Source organism: Camellia sinensis, chromosome 4 (genome assembly GCF_055761805.1).
Source record: "Camellia sinensis isolate YWXY chromosome 4, ASM5576180v1, whole genome shotgun sequence".
Classification (NCBI taxonomy): domain Eukaryota; kingdom Viridiplantae; phylum Streptophyta; class Magnoliopsida; order Ericales; family Theaceae; genus Camellia; species Camellia sinensis.
Window position 1 is genome coordinate 179,614,493 of NC_138964.1, and position 19,664 is coordinate 179,634,156.

Genomic DNA, 19,664 nt, shown 5'->3' on the forward strand with positions numbered 1-19,664 from the left:
TTATTTAGGCCAAGTTTGGGAAGACTAAAAAAGTGTACTTTTTGTCTTTTTAGACTAAAAAATTGAGGTTGAAAATATGGATGTTTGGATTAACTTTTTGACTTTTTATTGAAAAATGTGTAATAAAAAATTGTAAAAATTGATTTGTAGGGAAAAATTTGAATTGGGAGTTGTGTAGCCGTAATTGTTGACTTTTGATGAATAGTATTAACTTTTTAATTTTTTGAGTAACTTTTTAACTTTTTGACTTTTTTGGATCTTCCCAAACTTGCCCTTAATTTGAAATTGGTAAAACCCAAAGGGTTAATGATGCTATCAACTCGGCCCAATATGCCTATTATTTTATGGAAAATTTACAATAAAAAAATAAAATCATAATTTTAGCCTTGTAATCTAATAAATTTTTAATTTTTAATTTTATCAATTTAAATTATAATTTTTTTATTTATTTTCAATCTATACTATTTGCCTATTTTTGTTAAGTAAAACTATCAGGAAAAAATATATATTTTAGTCATTAAACTCAATGAAAACATATAATTTGGACATTTTTCGTATACTTACATTAATTTTAAGGGGAATTGACTCATAAATCCTAAAAGGTGGAATTGTAACCTAATCACTCCCATATTTAGTTTGTTACACCCAAAGGTCCCATTAATTAGGGGTGGACTGTTTTGCCCATGTATGTAATGTTTTTTGATTTGTGATATTATGTTGTAATGATGTGGGTGTATGTAACGTTTTAAAAAAGCTTACTACAGAGCTTTATGGTTTAGTATTTTTTTATGACCCACACGTTGGTGCTCCAAAACTTTTTGGAAGCCCACGTTTGGGGGAGCACACGTCATTTACCATACCCACAAAATTGTGGATGTATGTAATGTTTTTGATTTGTGATATTATGTTATAATGATGCGGGTATATATAACGTTTTGGAAAAGCTTACTATAGAGCTTTATGGGTTTAGTATTTTTTTATGACCCACGTGTTGGTGTGACAAAACTTTTTGAAAGCCCACGTTTGGGGAGCAAATATCATTTTCCATACTCACAAAATTGTGGATCACATCAATTTGGTGAATCACTTTTTATGGTCCACATCAATTTGCTAAACCACATTTTGGTGGCCCACATCGTACTGCATGTCCATCCAATGACCCATACGTTGAAGACAACCCATTAATTTGCAGAACGTTGAAGACGACTCATTAATTTGCAGAAAAACCACTTTGGTCACGTTTGTGGCCCACATCGTTGTTTGAAGCCCACATTTGAAGACAACCCATTATTTTGCAGAAAAACCACTTTGGTGAATGTACGGGAAAAAGATATTCGTCGTTGTCCGTACTTTTTTCGTCCAAGCTCCTAATCTATCTGACCAACCTGAGAACACAACGACGGTGAGCTACCCGGCGGTGTATTGCTGGAAAACCCCTCCGATGGTCAAGTTAGCACACACTCAGAGAGAGAGAGAGAGAGAGAAACTCAATGAATGTAAGTCTATCTTACCAAATGATGTTCCATCCTCAGCATGGGGGGCGCAGTCAGGCTTATATACTTTCTGCGCTTATATTTGCTCCCATTAGTCTCTTGACACGTGGAGCTGCTCTTCCATCTATCAGCACAAATTCCGCAATCACCACCTAACCAAACCGCCAGACAAAATTAACAGGATCTCGGCAGATCGGCGGAATCACCTCGGCCTTCCACGTCCGTGCTGCGTAACGTGCCCGAGTGCTCCACTCGCCGAGCTCCATAACAGCCGAGCTCAGTAGCATTCCGGCATAACCGAGTTTAAGATAATCCGAGCCGATGAACAGAAGACTTTATCACTGAGCTAACCATGCTCCCCTAAAACCTGTGTAGCAGATGCTCATCTCGGTCCAGCAAGTCCAAATTTGGGAGAGTTCGGTCAATCATATGGCCGCGGACCTTAGGCCTGGGCCTCGACCGAGCAAGATCACCTCCAGGGAAGCCCCAGTTAGCTCGGCCTCGACCGAGTAAATCCCACTCCAAATCAGGCCCAAATGATCTCGGCCCAAACATGCTCAGCCCTGACCTGTTCGACCTCTTCCACGATCCAAAGCCAAATTATAAGTCTCCCTCTCAATTGCCCATTAATTTCGTCCGCGCAAGCGTGATTGGGATTACATGATCCGTCCGAGGTAGACTCTTCCTAGGTCCTCAGTTTGCAAGACAGTAACCGCACTAATCTCCATGCCCGATTTCTGGGCTTTCTCGATTGACGCCTCGACTTGCCATCTTGTCTTTTCAGTATTGACGCCGCCGCCATTATGAACACACGTTGTGCATTTATTGGCCTCGAGCAGCCAACCCAGACGTCCTTTCAAATTCAAATTTTGGTAGCCTTTTTCTCTTACATATACGTCTCTCCCCCCTTTCATTTTCCTCCTTACTGACTCTCTTCCGTTCCAAACGACCTGAAACTGCAGTGCCCTCCTCAAGCTCCCTTCTTGCCCTCCTCTGCGGTCGTGCTCAAGGAACCAGCTCTTGCCTCTATACTGGTAAGCTTTTCGAATCTCTTTATAGCTTTTCCATTTCGTATTTCACGTTTAAGGCACCAAAACCATAGATTTTAGGGCATAGCTCCCCAAAACCCACCTCTACCCCTGTTCCCTTTACTGCTCTTCAGCCTAAATGATGAACACATGAAGATCTGGAGCAGACCGGGCTCTAGGTCTTCTTTTGATCCCAAAAAAAATCTAAACCGAGCAAATTGCGAGTTTGTAAAAACTCCTGTAGGAAATTGTGAGTTTCTCAAGTCTTTTCTTCAACCCATCAAGAATGGTCTTGTTTGATGCTTCGGCTTGGTCGTTGGACTGCGGGTAAGTTGGGGTGGAGTTGTAGAATTTGATCTTCATTTCTTCACAAAATCCTCTGAATAGGCGTCCGTCAAATTGGGTGCCATTGTCAGAGATCAAAATTTTATGGACACCAAACCGCATTACCACATTCAGCCAGGCAAACCGTTTGACATCTTTCTCCTTGATAGTTGCTAAGGGCTCAGCTTCAACCCATTTGGTGAAGTAGTCCGTAGCCGCAATGAAGAACTTCTGGTTACGTAGTGTCGTTGGGAGTGGTCCCACTATGTCCAGCCCCCACATCGCAAAAGGCCAAGGGCTTGTGAGGGGAAGAAATTCTCTAGCCGGCTGGTGATTTGGTGGGCAAACTTCTAGCACTTCTCACATTTGCAAACATATTTCTGAGCGTCCGCTTGCATGCACGACCACCAATACCCTTGCGAAATAACCCGGTAGGCCAAATGTGACTGTCGCATATGCCTTCATGAATTTCGTACAGGAAAGCTTCCACGCTGTTTGGATGTACACACTTGAGATAGGGCCCAGTGAAAGACTTCTTGTATAAAGCGCCAGATGGAGAGAGCCAAAACCGCTCTGACTTCACCCGGACTTTATGCGCTTCCTTTTTATCGACCGGAAGGGTCCGCCCCTTGAGGAAGAGGATAATAGGGTCCATCTAAGAAGGACCTAGCTCGTTGCAAAGTACTTCTGTCAGCTCGGCTTCCTCGATACTTGGCCTTGGAAGATACTCAATCAGGAGAGGACTGGGAAATGTTCGGTCGATCATGGAAGCCAGACCGGCTAACTCATCCGCACGGCCGTTGTCTTCCCAACCAATTTGTTGGACCCTGATTGCCTGGAATCACTTGATGTGTTCTCTCACTAGAGCTTGGTATTTTGCCATTCTATCATCTTTAGCTTTGTAAACACCAGACACTTGGTTGACAACGAGTTAGGAATTACTATAAACCATCAGCTCGGATGCGTGCACCTGAAGGGCGCTCTTGAGCCAGGCCAACAGCGCCTCGTACTCAGCCTCATTGTTTAATACAGGGAACCCGAGGGTGATGGAGTGTTCAATGGTCAGACCATTTCGTGAAATCAGAACTATGCCCAGCCCGGCACCGTGACGGTTCGAGGCTCCATCTACAAAGAGTTTCCACATTTTGCCGACAAAGAGCTTCCAACACTCTGAGGGGTCCTAGGAGGCTTGAAGGTTGAGGGGATTGCGGTGGCTCGATTGTTCGGCTTCAGTTTCAATGCTGATCAGTTCCAATTCCACCCCTCTCGGAGATGTGACACCGGACCCAATAGGTTGGTTTGTTATACCCAAGTCCGTCGCCACATCGCTGGTCTGCAGTGTCATGCCAGCTGGAGGTTCTACGACGGAGCGCGCAGGTTCCGTGTTGCCAACATCGCCGTGCTGTGTAATTTCGATTGAACCTGCATTCACCTCCTCAACTGCCGTGGCAAGATCCACCAGGCATATTGGATGAATGCCAGGTGAGAATTCAGCAACGAAATCGGCCAAGGTCTGTGCTTTTATGGCAGTTTGTGGTTAGAACTTGACGTTAAATTGTCCCAATTCGACCACCCACTTGAGGATTCCACCGGAGAAATCCGCCCGCTCGAACAAGGCTTTGAGGGGGAACTCGGTCAAAACGATGATTGTATGAGCATGAAAATAGTGCACCAATTTTCTTGAGGCCATCATCAACGCCAAGGCAAGTTTTTCCAGCGGCAAGTATCTCGACTCTGTCGGTAGCATGGTTTTGCTGACGTAAAAAATGGAGAAATGCTAGATGTCTTCTGACCGGACAAGCACCGCGCTAACTGCATGCTGAGAGACGGCTAGATAAAGGTAGAGTTCTTCACCGGGCTTTGGCATCACCAGTAATGGAGCAGAAGACAGATATGCCTTTAGCTAGGCCAAAGCCTTGTCGCATTCCTCGTCCCATGAAAACTTGGATTTTAAGGCTCGAAAGAAAGGGCGGCAGTGATCTGATGACCGACTTATGAATCTGTTAAGCGCGGCTGCCATACCGGCAAGATGCTGCACGCCCTTCGCCGAGTTTGGCTGCTTTAACTCTTATACGGCTCTGATTTGTGTGGGGTCTATCTCATGCCTCGGCTTGTGACTAGAAAGCCCAAAAATTTTCTGAATCTCACACCAAAGGCACACTTGGACGCATTCAGGTGTAGCTTGTGCTGTTTGAGAATGGTGAACATCTCGGCTAGATCAGACAAGTGGTCTGCTTGATGCCGGCTTTTGACCACCATGTCATCGATATAAGCCTCCATCGTCCGACCTAGCAGAGGAGTGAACATTTTGGTCACCATCCTTTGAAAAGTCACCTCGGCGTTCTTCAAACCAAAAGGCATGACTCGGTAGCAGAAGAGTCCCCTTGGAGTAGTGAAGGAGGTGATTTCATGGTCAGGGCCGTGCATGGCAATCTGATGATAACCGTGGTAGGCATCCAAGAAACTGAGCTTGTTATGTCCGGCCGTTAGATCTACCAGCTGGTCTATTCGGGGCAGGGGAAAGCTGTCTTTAGGGCAAGCTTGGTTGAAGGTCTTGTAGTCGACGCAAACTCGCCACTTCCCATTCTTCTTGGGCACTAAGACCGTGTTTGAAATCCACCGAGGGTAGTGCACTTCCTGAATAGCCCGTGCCTCAAACAAGTTCCTTACCTCCTCCGCGACTACCTCAGCGTGGTGCAGCGCCAATCTTCTCGTTCTCTGAATGACCAGTCGTGCACCGGGAAAAACATTAAGGTGATGAAAAATAAAGTTTGGATCGATGTCGGGCATTTTGTAGGGCGACCATGCGAAGACTTTGATATTTGCCATCAAGAACTCTACCATCTCGGTTCTTTCTTAGGCGGTAAGGCTTGATCCAAGCAAAAAGAACTTGTTCGGACTTTCCGTGTCAATCTACACTTCTACCAACTCTTCAACAGCTTTGTCCTCAGCCTTGGCGTCCACATCTTCAAGGGCTCTCTGGTCCTCCGGTCCTTCGATCATTTGGACGAAGCCTTTGGCAACCCAGCTCCCATTCACTACCATGAAGTATTGCTTCAAAATGACTTGATCGCCCCAAATTTCCTCAATTTCCCCCATAGCCGAGGGGAATCTCATAACCTGGTGGTAGGTCGACGCTACAGCGTGCATAGTGTGAAGCCATCCCCTACCGAGGATCAGATTGTACGTAGACAGCACCTGCAATACCCAAAACTCCACTTGCTTGACCACGGTTTCGGCTTTGACTGGTAAAATTATCTTTTCCAAAGGCCATTCCGGTTGTGAGTTGAAACCTACCAGTGGCGAAGTCGTTGAAGCCAAGTTTGTATCACGGAGTTTGAGTTGCTTGAACGCATCATAGTACATAATCTCAACCGAACTTCCCTGGCCAATTAAGATACGCTTGACATCGAACTCTTTGACGCAAAGAGTGACCACTAGGGCGTCGTTGTGTGGCATTTGAATGCGCTCCACGTCCCTAGTAGAGAAACTAATCACGTCTTTTTGCTCGGTTTTCTCCCTTTTGATCACGGGCTAGACTGACAAAACTTCTCTCATGTGTTCAGCCTTTTTGGTCATTCCTCGGAGCTCGCATACACGTGCCGGTTCCACTATGCCATGGATCACATTAACCACTCCTTGAGGGGGAGCCTTCAAGTCATCCAGTCCATGCGGATCAACCGGGGCGAGATGCACGGCCGTAACTCCCCCATTAATGTAAAGATCCAAGTGTCTGGCTGCGACTAACTCCTCCAAGTGTTGCTTCAGAGGCAAACAGTCCTCTATCCGGTGTCCTCGCTCCCGGTGATATGTACAACGATACCGTGGATTGAAGCCCTTTTGCGCGTCGCCTATCTTAACAGGAAACCAGACGTAATCCTCGTCACGGATTTCACTAAGTATGCGATAGATTAGAATTTTGAAGACCGTGGTGATGCCCGTCCGAGCTTTCAATCTTCTGTTCACATCAGCTACATCATCGCGGGGATATTCAGCTCCGTCATTCCGACGGCCCCTTCCCCGATTCCGATGATTTGGCCCACGGTCAGATTTCTCGGCGCGATCATTTGATCGGTTAGACTCCTGTCTAACCGCGTGTACCTTGCCAGCCGACCTCTTGTCTGTTACCACCGGAGTTGTCTTCGCGGTGGATGCCGCCGGATCGTCCTCTACCCAGATGTTCTCATTGATGCGTTGCATTAGTTGGCCCATAGATGTCGGCTGGTTTATGGTAAGCGAGTCCCGCAGCCTATGTCCGACCGGGAGACCGCGCTTATATTGGGTGATGGCCAAGTAATCTAAAATCGCGTTGAAGGTTTCCTAGTATTTGGAGTTGTATGCCTTGAGTGTGTCGCTCGACTCCATTTTGACACTGAGAAGGTGGTCCACCTCCTTCGGTGTTTTGGTGTTGGTCTCGAAATGAGTCACAAATGCTTCCGCCAGCTGTTGCCACCTTTCGATGCTTCCTTTCGGCAGCCTCTCAAACCATTTCAAGCCTAGCTCACCCAAACTTGATGGGAAGATAAGGCACATAAGAGCGTCATTGCGCCTATGTCCGGCCATGACTTGCTGAAAATGACTTACATGCATGTATGGATTGGTCTTTCCGTCGTAGAGCGTAAACTTGGGCTGGTGGAAGCCCATTGGGAGATGAGTGATTTCTATCTCAAGGGAGAAGGGGGTGGTGCTCAACCGTGCCAAATCTGTGTCTAGATGAAGAGGCACGGCTGGGCGGGGTGGTGGCATTATGACCTCTTCACTGGCGCGCCCGCCGAAAGATAGCCACTAGAGCGCCGGCACCCTTTGAGTCTCCCGCCGGCGAGCCCGCTCCTTCAAGACTGCCGCAAGTCCTCCGAGCAAGCGGAATAGGAATACCTCGACGTCGTCGCCGGATGTGAGGGTTGATAGGTACTATCTTGCGCTCTAGACTTCTCTACAGGCGCGTCGGATTCTCCAACCCTATAGCTTCTAGGATAGAAAATGAGGGAGTATGCCGCTGGCTCTGACTGCCTGAACGGCGTGGTTGGGTACGCTCACTGTGGTCTTCCACTCTAGCAACACCCTTCCCTTTGACATGCCGTTTGAGATCTTCCATTTCCGCTGCTATCCCCACAGATGGCGCCAATTGTACGGGAAAAAGATATTCGTCGCTGTCCGTACTCCTTTCGTCCAAGCTCCGAATCTATCTGACCAACCTGAGAACACAACGGCAGTGAGCTACCCGGCGGTGTGTTGCCGGAAAACCCCTCTGACGATCAAGTTAGCACACACTCAGAGAGAGAGAGAGAGAGAGAAATTCAACGAATGTAAGTCTATCTCACCAAATGATGTTCTATCCTCAGCATGGGGTGCGCAGTCAGGCTTATATACTTTCTGCGCTTATATCTGCTCTCATTAGTCTCTTGATACGTAGAGCTGCTCTCCCATCTGTCAGCACAAATCCCGCAATCACCACCTAACCAAACCGCCAGACAACATTAACAGGATCTCGGCAGATCGGCCGAATCACCTCGGCCTTCCACATCCGTGCTGCGTAACGTACCCGAGTGCTCTACTCGCCGAGCTCCATAACAGCTGAGCTCGGTAGCATTCTGGCATAACCGAGTTTAAGATAAACCGAGCCGATGAATAGAAGACTTTACTACCGAGCTAACCATGATCCCCCAAAACCTGTGTAGCAGATGCTCATCTCGGCCCAGCAAATCCAAATCTAGGGGAGTTCGGTCAATCACATGGCCGCGGATCTCAGGCCGGGGCCTCGACCGAGCAAGATCACCTCCAGGGAAGCCCCAGTTAGCTCAGGCTAGACAGGGGCTGGGCCTCGACCGAGCAAATCCCTCTCCAAATCAGGCCCAAGTGATCTCGGCCCAAACATGCTCGGCCCTGACCTGTTCAACCTCTTCCACAGTCCAAAGCCAGATTATAAATCTCCCTCTCAGTGAACCACATTTGGATGGCCCACATCATAAAAGCAAGGCCACACTTGATCTTCCCATAGTGGACACCAAAATCAGTGTAATCAAAATAATTCAAAAACCCTCCCAAAAACCGTTTCAACCACGAAAAAAAAGGTACATTAGTCAGAAAAATCATTCCATAATTGCATAATGAGATCCTTCATATCACATTACCAAAAAAATAGGACTTGGACGTCTATTAATTTTAAAATGGGACTTGGTAAACTACAACTCTCCAAAATAGGAGTTTCCAATAATTTTTCCTAATTTTAATGATTAAAATATTATTTTCACTCAATTTTACTTAACAAAAACAAACAGATGATTTATATTAAAAATAAGTCAAAATATTAAGATTTAAATTATTGAAATTAAGAACTCAATATTTATTTTATTATAAAACTCAAACTTTGATACTTTTTTCCTTGTTATTTCTCCTTTTTTATTTGTAAGTATCTTCAGCAGTTGTTCTGTAATTGATTTGGCTCGTTTTTAAATTGAACTAGGAATTAAAATTTGAAATAAAAATAATAAATAATAAAAAATAAAAAATTTGGAGTATAATGCGATAAAATTGTTGCGTAAGTAAAATTACCACTAAAATAAAGGGTGCTCAGCCCAAAAATTCAAAATTAGATTTTTTCTGTCAAATAATCTAGACGCTCATTTTCTTTGTTCATAAGAATAGACTTAGATAAAATGATTAAACTACCCTTCCTTACATATCTATATGGTAAATTTTTTTGTCTTAAAATAAAAAAATATTAATTTAAACTTAAGACCTTGAGTTTCATTAAAAATACTTTTACTATTTAGACAACATACATATTATAATATTAATTTCTTTATTATTTATTTTTATACTTACTTACCTAAATTATAAGCGCATTGCGTGTGTCATCCACTAGTATATATATATATATATATATATATTTATATTATATTATTATATATGTGAGCACATCTATTTATATCTATACTATTATATATGTGAGCACATGACTTGGTGTCTAATAGTGTAGTGGCTTCTCTGTATCTATACTATTATATATGTGAGCACATGACTTGTGTTTAATAGTGTGGTGACTTCTCTTTCTGTCACGTGGCACATTTTTTTATCACAAAATAAAAAAATATTATTCAAAGACGTGAGCAAGATTTGAACTCAAAACCTTAGGTTTCATTAAGAACATTCTTACTATTTAGACAACATACATACTATGATATTAATTACTTTATTATTTATTTTTATACTTACTTATCTGAATTACACACGCAATACATATGCCACCCACTAGTATACATATATTTATACTATTATGGCTTAGTTTGAAAAATGAGTTGACTTGACTTTTTTTACTATTTTAACCTGGAATTAAAAAGCTTGATTTGGGAAGGATTTTTGACTTTTTTATAAGAAAAAAAATATAATGATTATAAATTAAATATAATATTTTATTTTATTAAGACTACAAAACTTATTTTATTTTTTATGATTATTTTAACCCTAAATCCACCCAAACTCGCTTATACTTACGAAGTGAAACTTGAATGTCACTTGAATCTCATGCCAGGTGAAATTTAGGTAACTTCAAAATACGTAAATTAAAAAAAAAAAAAAAACCCACGTTTCCTCATATTCCCAACCAACTACTTAATACTCAACTTGAAGAAGAATTTAAAGGACAAAAAAAAAAAAAAAAAAAGCCCACGTTTCCTCGCCGCATTCCTACACGTTTTTACCCACCCAAGCAACAATCAGCCAATCATCTCTCAAATCTCTCCGTTGGTTTCATAGCTTTCTTTTTCTTTTTAACTTTTTGGTTTCTTCCTCTCTACTTTTTGGTTTCTTCTCTCTTTTTATAATAATTTTCTCTTTCAAAAAAAGTACAAAACAAAATTATTATATACAATTATCACAAAAGAAATACAAATAAGATTATTATTTTTTTTAAGGTAAATGATCTAAAACTCATTAATTTTTGTTTAGTTATTTTTTTTTCCCATATAAATTTTGTAAGTGTTTAGAAATCTTAGTGACAATTGATATCAACTTTTGAATATACTATTTAATTTTGTGTTCTTTTTGAGATTTTAGTTTCATTTTATATGCATGAACTTTTTGATATGTTATTTAGGTGTTTGTTCTTATGACTGAAATTGATATTTTAGTTTCATATGCAGCAAAGTTAGATTTTAGTTTTGGTTGCTTGAAGTCATAGATATTTTTTATTTTTGTAGTTTAATTTTGTTCATTATTATTATAATTCTTTTTTCCAGATTACTTTATCACATTGTACTATTGAGAACAAATGATCTTTTAAGTGGTTGTCGATCAACACCAATCGCCTTTGACGGTAAGTATTCTATAAGTTTTTGGTTTGTTTTTATTTATTGTTTACATTCAGTTTGTTTATATTTAATACACCGTTTGAAGCTTTTGGTAATTAAATCCTATAATTTTTGAAAAAATGAAAAATTCAAATTCTCAATTTGCCGATTACGTTGACTGAAAAACAATAAATAAAAAAATCGTATAACACGTATATATTATGATGTGAATTTTATGCTCATATATTTTATAAAAATTTGTCTCATTTTTTTTGCCATTTAAAAGTTCAATCTAAACTATAAATTTTGTTTTAAAAAAAACAACTGGAATTAATAGTTTTGTTTATGTTTTAAATATTCTCAATGATTGTTTATTATTTATTTTTATTGGGTATAAATTTTTTTTTGGGGGAATAAATTTTGTAATTTTTTAAGAATTTTGAATTTGTTTATTTTTTTTATTTTCTTTGGTATAAAATCTTTGGCTTTTTAATAGTCTTGAATTTATTATATTCTCCGTCATAGAAGCTTTTGTTTATTTATTTATTTATTTATTTATTTTAACTATAAATTCTATAATTCTTAAGTAATATCACTCTCATTGAACAATCTTTCCAAAATTTAAACTTGAGAGCACATCTTAATGATTGTTTATTTATTTATTTTTATAGTTTAATTTTGTCCATTATTATTTTAAACTATAAATTTGGTTTTAAAAAAATAACTAGAATTAATAGGTTTGTTTATGTTTTAAATATTCTCAATGATTGTTTCTTATTTTTTATTTTATTTTTTGGGTATAAATTCTGTTTTTTTTAAAAAAAAAATAAATTCTATAATTGCTTAAGAGTTTTGAATTTGTTTATTTTCTTTGGTATTATAAATTCTTTAGTTGTTTAAGAGTCTTGAATCTATTATATTCTCAATCATTTAAACTTTTGTTTATTTAGTTATTTTTTTGCTATAAATTCTGTTAAGTAATAACATTCTTCTTGGATAATTTTTCCAAAATTTAAACTTGAGAGCACATCTTAATAATTGTTTATTTATTTATACAAAACCACATGTGATTGTTTAAAAATATTAACAATTAATAATAAAGTCTAGTCTCCTAAAACTTTTACCACCTGTAAATTAGATAATAAAAAAAATATTAAATAAATACAACCACATCTCTCACACACCCACATTCCCTCACACATCTCACCCGGCACAACTCTAAACTTTCACTCCCACATTTTCATCCCAATTTGATTCTTCTTCTCTGACTGTTGCCTTTTCACTCCACAAACACTTTTTCTTCCCACGTGTCCTTCTTCATATTTGTATTTGTATTCATGGAATTCTCTTTTTCTTCTCCCAGGTAAAACTCAATCACATTTTTTGAATAACAAACGAAAATAATACTAATTTTTTAATATATTTTATATATTATTTGCAAGATTTGTAATTTTCAGTCTCATGTCAATGTCAAATTGAGATGTTTTATGAATTCATAATGTATAGTTTTTTATTTTATTTTATTTTTTGAAAATTAGGAAATATTATATTTTTTTATTATAAAAAAATGTATATATATTATATTGTACATATTTTATTTATGAAATATATTAAAAGCAAATGTTATATTGAACATAGTTAGAAATATTTAACTTACATTACATTGCACTCATAATACATGTGTATTATTATAAAAAATATATAAATTACATAATATATTTATTTTTTTTTTTAATTTGCACACGCATTGCATGTGTCTTGGCCGCTAGTGTATATATATATATATATATATATATTATATACATAGTCTAAATCCTAACAACACTCACACTTATACTTCCTCACTCTTTTTTTTCTCTCTCTCTCTTCTTTATCACCACCGTTGCCGTTGCCACCTCCACCTCCACCTCCACCTTCGTCACCATATGGTGGAATTATTTAATGTGTTTGGTTTCAATTTTTTGAATTCAGTTTTCTAGAAATTGAATTTTTTATTTTTTATATTTTTTTTGTTTTTAATGAATATTTTTACAATTTCACGCAATTTTTTTAATTTGTTAGATGCACCTTACTTGGATGTATCTAAATAGTAAAATATTTGTGAAAAAATATTTTAAAATTTTAATAAATACCCAAAAAATATGAAAAATGTAATGAATTTTCTTATTTTTTTAACTTTTGGTATTTAGTAAATTTTTTAAATATTTTTTTCATAAATATTATACTTTTTAAGCGTATTTACGTTAGGTGTATCTAAAAATTAAAAAAAAAATGCTTAAAATATTATAAAAATTCAATGAAAACAAAAAAATATGAAAAATAAAAAAATAGAAATTCATGAAAAGTGAATTCTGAAAACTGAAATGAAACGGAGTGAATGATTTAGAATCATTCTTTTTAAAATTCACACAATTTAAATTGAATCCAAAAAACCTAATAAAGCAACAAATTTTTTACAAACTCTAATTTAATTATAAAGCATAATTTATTTATTGTTGAACTTTACAAAGCATAATTCAAACCATTCATAGTTTCTTCGTTTTTTTTTTAAAAAAAAAAAAAAAAAAAATAGTGATGAAAGATGAAGACAATGTTTTAAAGTCTTTGTATACACACTCAAATATGTAATTTTGACATCTAAGCATCCATCATTAGCCAAATTTGCAAGAATCTTCTTCATGGATTTGATTTTTTCTTTCCCCTCCATTTTGTGTGAAATGTTTGTTTCTTGTCTATTTATTTATTTACAATAGTACTACACATCGAGAAAATTTATCCTAAAAACAAAACATAAACGTAAGAAAAATTCTATTCATACATAAAATTTATATAAAAATACAACAAAAATAATGTAATAGTGTCATTCTTGTAAATATAAGTAATTTTTATGTGTGTTTTATATATCATTATTCTAAAAATAAGCGTTTCGACCATATTTATTCTAAATTTGACTCACATTTTATTAATTTTAAATCAGTACTATACACCTTACTTTCGTATGCTAATTGTCTAATTCTAAAATTTTTGGAACTAAAATGGACAATTATAATTTAAAAGACTATTTTACCATCACCTATCTGTCTATCGATCCATTTGTTCACTTATCTATTCACGTGTTATCTATTTGTTAAGTGTCACTCCACTATTTGTTTATATGTCATTCACTTATATGTCTACCTGATTTACTAATCGGGCACGACATTAGCGTAGCCAGCAACATCCAATAATGAGGGTACAATTGAAAAAAATAAAAAATTCTTTTAAAAAAGTAATTCGTCTTTCTCGTTGAACAATTTCATTAAACATGATATTGTCACCAAAAAAAAAATAAAAAATCAAATATTAGATTAAATACCATATGGCCCATCCGTCTGATTTTTTATTACCAATTATCCCGAATTGCATAGTGACTAACATTTTTTTTTTTCAAAGGTAATGCAAAATGGAGATTAACAAGAAATAAAATTGTGGGAGACAAAACAATAAGCATCCATAATCCAGTGGATGATCATGAAGTGGTTTAACACAAGGCCATCCGGTCAACTAGAATACCTTCCACCCAAAGGCTACCCACGTGTCAACAACCCACTACTCCAACCCCCTACAATGGTGACCGGGAAACCTGGGATTGCCAGTCGCACCCCAAACCACATAAATTTACAACGGTCCTCCTTTCCTACTAGAAGTGCTTTTGTTTCAGCCCCCTCTTCACTTTCTTGATCATCTCTCTTCTCTTCTCTTCTCCCCCCCCCCCCCCCCCCCCCCCAACAGACTCTCATTTTTCTTTCAGCTTCTCATTCTTCTTCTAACACTTTCAGGTTCTATACTTCTCTCTGCTTCATACCCAAATCTCTCAATTCTTGTTCTTTTTGGAATTTGTGATCTTTTTAGAGCTTGAAAATTCTGTTGGGTTTTTGTAAATTTGATCTACTATTTGGCCAAATTCAACCGTTTGGGCATGTGGGTCTGTTTGTTTCTTGGGAAAATCGCAAGGACAAGGAGATATAATGTGTCGGCAATGGATTCTTGTGTTGGGTTTTGAATTGGGATCGAGGAAATTAGGTGGACAGCTGTATGTGTGCATTAAAAACAAAATCAAATGGGTGAGCTGTTGCTGATCTGTGGGTAGAGAGACTTATCACATCAAGATCTGTGGATAAGAAGTTGGACAGTTGATTTTGATCAACTAATTAAACGGTTAAAGGGTTGGTTTAGAAGTAGTTGTAGTGCTTGATGGATTGAATTTTGATCGGTTTTGGGGGTTGAAAAATGGCTCCAGCCACCGATACGCCGCCGCATTGTACTGAATTAGATGGTGGGTTTTGCAAGGAAAATAATGTGTCTGCCATGGAAGATGAGGATCCAGAAACATCGGATAACTCGAGCCAAGCTAAGGCCGGGAAGCCTCCAGCACCGAGAAACCTCTCGGTTATGCGGCATAGCATGAGCCAAGCAATTCTGGCCGGTACAGCTGATGTGGTGAGTCAATTCGATTGTTACCCAATTACTGATGTTTGTGATTTGTGGTTGGATTTGGATGATTGCATTGTGTTGTACAGTTTGTGTTAGAATCCAATGTTGAAGTCATTATTAGAGAAACAGCTGTTTGGGAGGCAGAAAAAGTTGCCAGAAAATGAATTGTGTGAACACTTCATTTTCTGACTACTTTTCAAGCATTGTTGAATTTATGGAGGGCCAGAAAAGGGACTTTTAAAAGGTCTTTAATCAATAAATGCTAGACTTTACGTTCATATATGTTAAAAGAACATGAGGTGATTCCTTTGAAAGATCCCTCAAAGTATGAGATTTTTCATATTGAAATCCCAGATCTTAGTTGGATTGGAGCCTTGTGCACCGCCTTATCGAAACCTAGCTGTTTGGACAAAACTACAAATATTGCAAAAGGGACTTGAAACATCAGTGGCCAAACATGTCCTGTGTTTAGTATGTATGTACTAAACTGCATAAAAACAGCAGGAAGAGGGAATGCATCCCATATAGGTTTTTTTTTTTTTGGGTAATGGTGGTCAGTAGAACTCAATGTTCCTTGATTTGATGCTACTTGAATTTCAAAAACAATTTTCATGCCATGCCACTATTTACAAAGCAATACCTGTGTGCATCTACCAAATAGCCTTTTTCATTTTGCTCTGTGTGCACTTGACCATGTTTGCTAAGAGCCTCTGTGTTTCTTCTTTAGTTGGTAAAAGCATTAGTTATGTTGATTTGAGTTTGTGGTTTTGTGATTCTGTATTTCAAAGCTAAACTTTGACTAATTATTCCCACTTGCGATCTATGTATAGAAATCAAAGTCACCGTCAGGTGAGAATTCCGGGTTTTTACCTATCTTTCGTTCAGGAAGCTGTTCTGAGATGGGACCAAAAACATTCATGGAGGATGAGTTCATCTGTGTGGATAATCTTCGGGAACATCTTGGTGCAGCTTTAGATTTCCCTTCTCCTGGAGCATTTTATGGGGTGTGTTACTTATTTCTGTTTATTCTGTTGCTAATAAGCAACCTATTGATGAGAAAAATCAGATGATATAGTCCAACTCTGTGTCTTTAGCCATCTTGTCATTAACATTGGGGTACGGTTTACATAAAAACTTTCAACGCATCATATGAGGAGGTGGTTTAAAACCTGCCACAAACATATCAAACTTTTCATTTCAGTAAACATTACAACGGTAGTGGTATCACCATCCAATAACAAAACACCATGTAAGCACAGTAAACCTCACTATGCAGCTGCGGTAGCTATTGAATTGCCTTGAATCAACCAGTTAATCTGAATAGCGGCGTTTACCATCTGATTTGTTGTTTAGTTATTGGTTGGTGATATGATACCACTTGTCAGTGATGACATGGCATCACCGTTTTATTGAATTGTTTCTCACATTTTCAAAGAAGAAACTGCCCTATCAAGGATCATGTCTAGAGTTCCCTTATTAATTTGTCCTTTGAATCATTCAGCATGCTCAAGTTACTTGATAAATTTTGTTATCTATTTCGCAGGTATTTGATGGACACGGTGGTGTAGATGCTGCATCATTCACTAGAAAGAACATCCTTGATTTTATTGTTGAGGACTCCCATTTCCCAACTGGGGTAAAAAGGGCCATTAGGAATGCTTTTGTTAAAGCTGATCATGCATTAGCAGATGCTAAATCTCTTGATAGTTCCTCTGGCACCACCGCTCTGACTTGCCTTATATTGGGACGGTGAGGAACTGAATTTCTTTTGATTGGCACACACTTGTAATATTTGTACTCTGTTGGTCACTTTGGCACGCAGTGAGGGATTGGACTCTCTGGGTATCAAACCTACACTAGAACATTCTTTGATTGGATGAATTCACTCCTATTCCTTTTCTTTGCTTACATGTTGTCCTTCATTAAAATTCCAAATGGAAAAAAAAAAAAATCGTATGGTTTTGATAGTCTGTCTCATTAGAGTCTTTCTGTTTCTTTGTTTTTCCTTTCTGTGGATTGGGTGGGTGTATGACTGACTTTTAATTTGGCTAGATTTGAAACATAAGGTACTAAAACAACCAGATGACTTGCATGTTCATATAGGCACATTATACAATTTTTTGAAGTTCCATGTCAGGGAATGAAATTTAGGTTGGATTCAATATCGAGTTGAGATTTGATGCCACTTGACCAATCTTAACGGAGTTGCTTCTTTCTCAGTAGTTGTCAAAATTTCTATTCATCTGCCTTGGGCATTTTCATTATTTCAATCAAGCATTTGTCTAAAACCATACCTTTTCACAGGACTATGCTAATTGCTAATGCTGGGGATTCTCGAGCTGTTCTAGGCAAACGAGGAAGAGCAATTGAACTGTCCAAAGACCACAAACCCAACTGCACATCTGAAAGACTCAGAATTGAGAAACTAGGTGGTGTTATTTACGATGGCTATCTCAACGGACAGCTATCCGTGGCACGTGCACTCGGAGACTGGCACTTGAAGGGCCCCAAAGGTTCACTCTACCCCTTGAGCTCCGAGCCAGAGTTGGAAGAGATTGTCTTGACAGAGGAAGATGAGTTTCTGATAATGGGCTGTGATGGCCTCTGGGACGTAATGAGCAGCCAATATGCGGTAACAATAGTGAGGAGAGAGCTCATGCTGCACAATGATCCCGAGAAGTGCACGAGAGAGCTTGTCAGAGAAGCACTCAAGCGTAACACATGTGATAACCTAACTGTGCTTGTGGTTTGTTTCTCTCCGGACCCTCCGCCTCGGATCGAAGTACCAAAATCTCAGAGAAGGAGAAGCATATCAGCTGAAGGGTTGGATCTTCTGAAGGGCGTTTTGAGCAATGTCTGAAAAAAAGAATTGTTTTCAACAGATTGTACAGACTGGGTTGGTTGGTTGGTTGCGCATTGTTTGGGGGGATTTTTTCAAGTTTCCGATGATGCCCGGAACTGAGGCTGGGCATTGCTGATTCTTGAAGTGAAAGCCCCCCCCGTGTATCTGACCTTTTTTGTATCATTTTTAAGGTTTTCAAGTATTCGTTGTCCTTGTTTTCAAGGGTACAAGATTGCATAATTATAGTTGTCACCAATGTCTGAGTCTAGGACTTGAGTAGGATTAGAATGTCCAGAAATTAGAGCTAGGTATTTTACCACCAAACTTTGGAGTAAACCCAAGAATAAGGGCGTTACTGGGTGAGCCAAAAAAAAAAAATGAAAAAAGAAAAAAAGAGCCATATGGTGAACTTCGAATTTTGAATTTCTCCATTTGAATTTGTGGAGAAATTTATAGAGAGAATAGAAAAGCAAATGCAGAGTGGAATAAAGTAGAAGCTAGTCATTGTTTGACTGTTTAAAGAACTTCTGTTTGTTTTAATTGTAAGAGTAAAAGTGTAACATCTGTCATTCAAAATCAGCAATTTATGTGACCTTTTTCTGTTATTTTACACACACAAAGTGTATAGCATCATTTCTAGTTATTATAATTATATAAAAGAACAACATTTTGACAATTTTTTTGTCATTATTAAATTTTTTTCAAAAATTATGTCAATGATTGTCTATGCGGAAATCATCTTACAAATTTCCCATAATTATTTGGCATTTATCAATTCAAAGGGGCAAACATAAAAATAAAATAAAAAAATAAAAAAATGCACCACCTTTCAGTTTTGAAATTGAAAAAATGTTAGAAACTCATGTTTGACGTGCAGGCTTGGTTTTAGGTAATTTAATTTTAAACTAATCAATAACTAACCCAAGATAAACTTATGGGTTATGTTTTAGGGATTTCAAAGTTTTCGTTATTTTTTAATTTTTAAATTAAAATAACTTTCCGATTAGAAAGCATAACACTTTGATACACCCCCTAATATTTATGTATCTTTTATTTATATTATTATTATTTTTTTAAAAATGATCCTGCTCTATAAATGGGACCAAAAACGTTGGATACAACCCTTTTGCTCTCAAGCAGAATAATTGGGCTTAAATTTTTTTGAACAAATTATTATGTTATTTTAATTTTTATAATTTCAATTTTAATTCTAAAT

General features: G+C 37.9%; 1 protein-coding gene across 2 annotated transcripts; it reads left to right on the top strand.

Moving 5' to 3' along the window:
* The first annotated feature begins 14,551 nt into the window (after nt 1–14,551).
* LOC114307849 (Protein phosphatase 2C family protein) lies at nt 14,552–19,060 on the top strand. 2 transcript variants are annotated; one of them, XM_028253286.2, is made up of 4 exons: nt 14,552–15,612; nt 16,437–16,610; nt 17,150–17,355; nt 17,911–19,060. In XM_028253286.2, exons 1-4 carry the CDS (start codon nt 15,403–15,405, stop codon nt 18,464–18,466), a joined length of 1,146 nt encoding a protein of 381 aa, XP_028109087.1. In that variant the 5' UTR covers nt 14,552–15,402; the 3' UTR covers nt 18,467–19,060. The 2 variants fall into 2 exon arrangements, with proteins under 2 accessions (XP_028109087.1, XP_028109088.1); XM_028253287.2 differs by lacking the exon at nt 16,437–16,610 and having other exon boundaries at nt 14,586–15,612.
* Nucleotides 19,061–19,664: the final 604 nt, after the last annotated feature.

Bases quoted from the DNA above. Each gene is read 5' to 3' on its own strand.
- LOC114307849 (XM_028253286.2), top strand. From the start codon at position 15,403: ATGGCTCCAGCCACCGATACGCCGCCGCATTGTACTGAATTAGATGGT. The intron at 15,613-16,436 runs GTGAGTCAATTC...ATCTATGTATAG, and splicing joins TGGCCGGTACAGCTGATGTG to AAATCAAAGTCACCGTCAGG. The intron at 17,356-17,910 runs GTGAGGAACTGA...ACCTTTTCACAG, and splicing joins ACTTGCCTTATATTGGGACG to GACTATGCTAATTGCTAATG.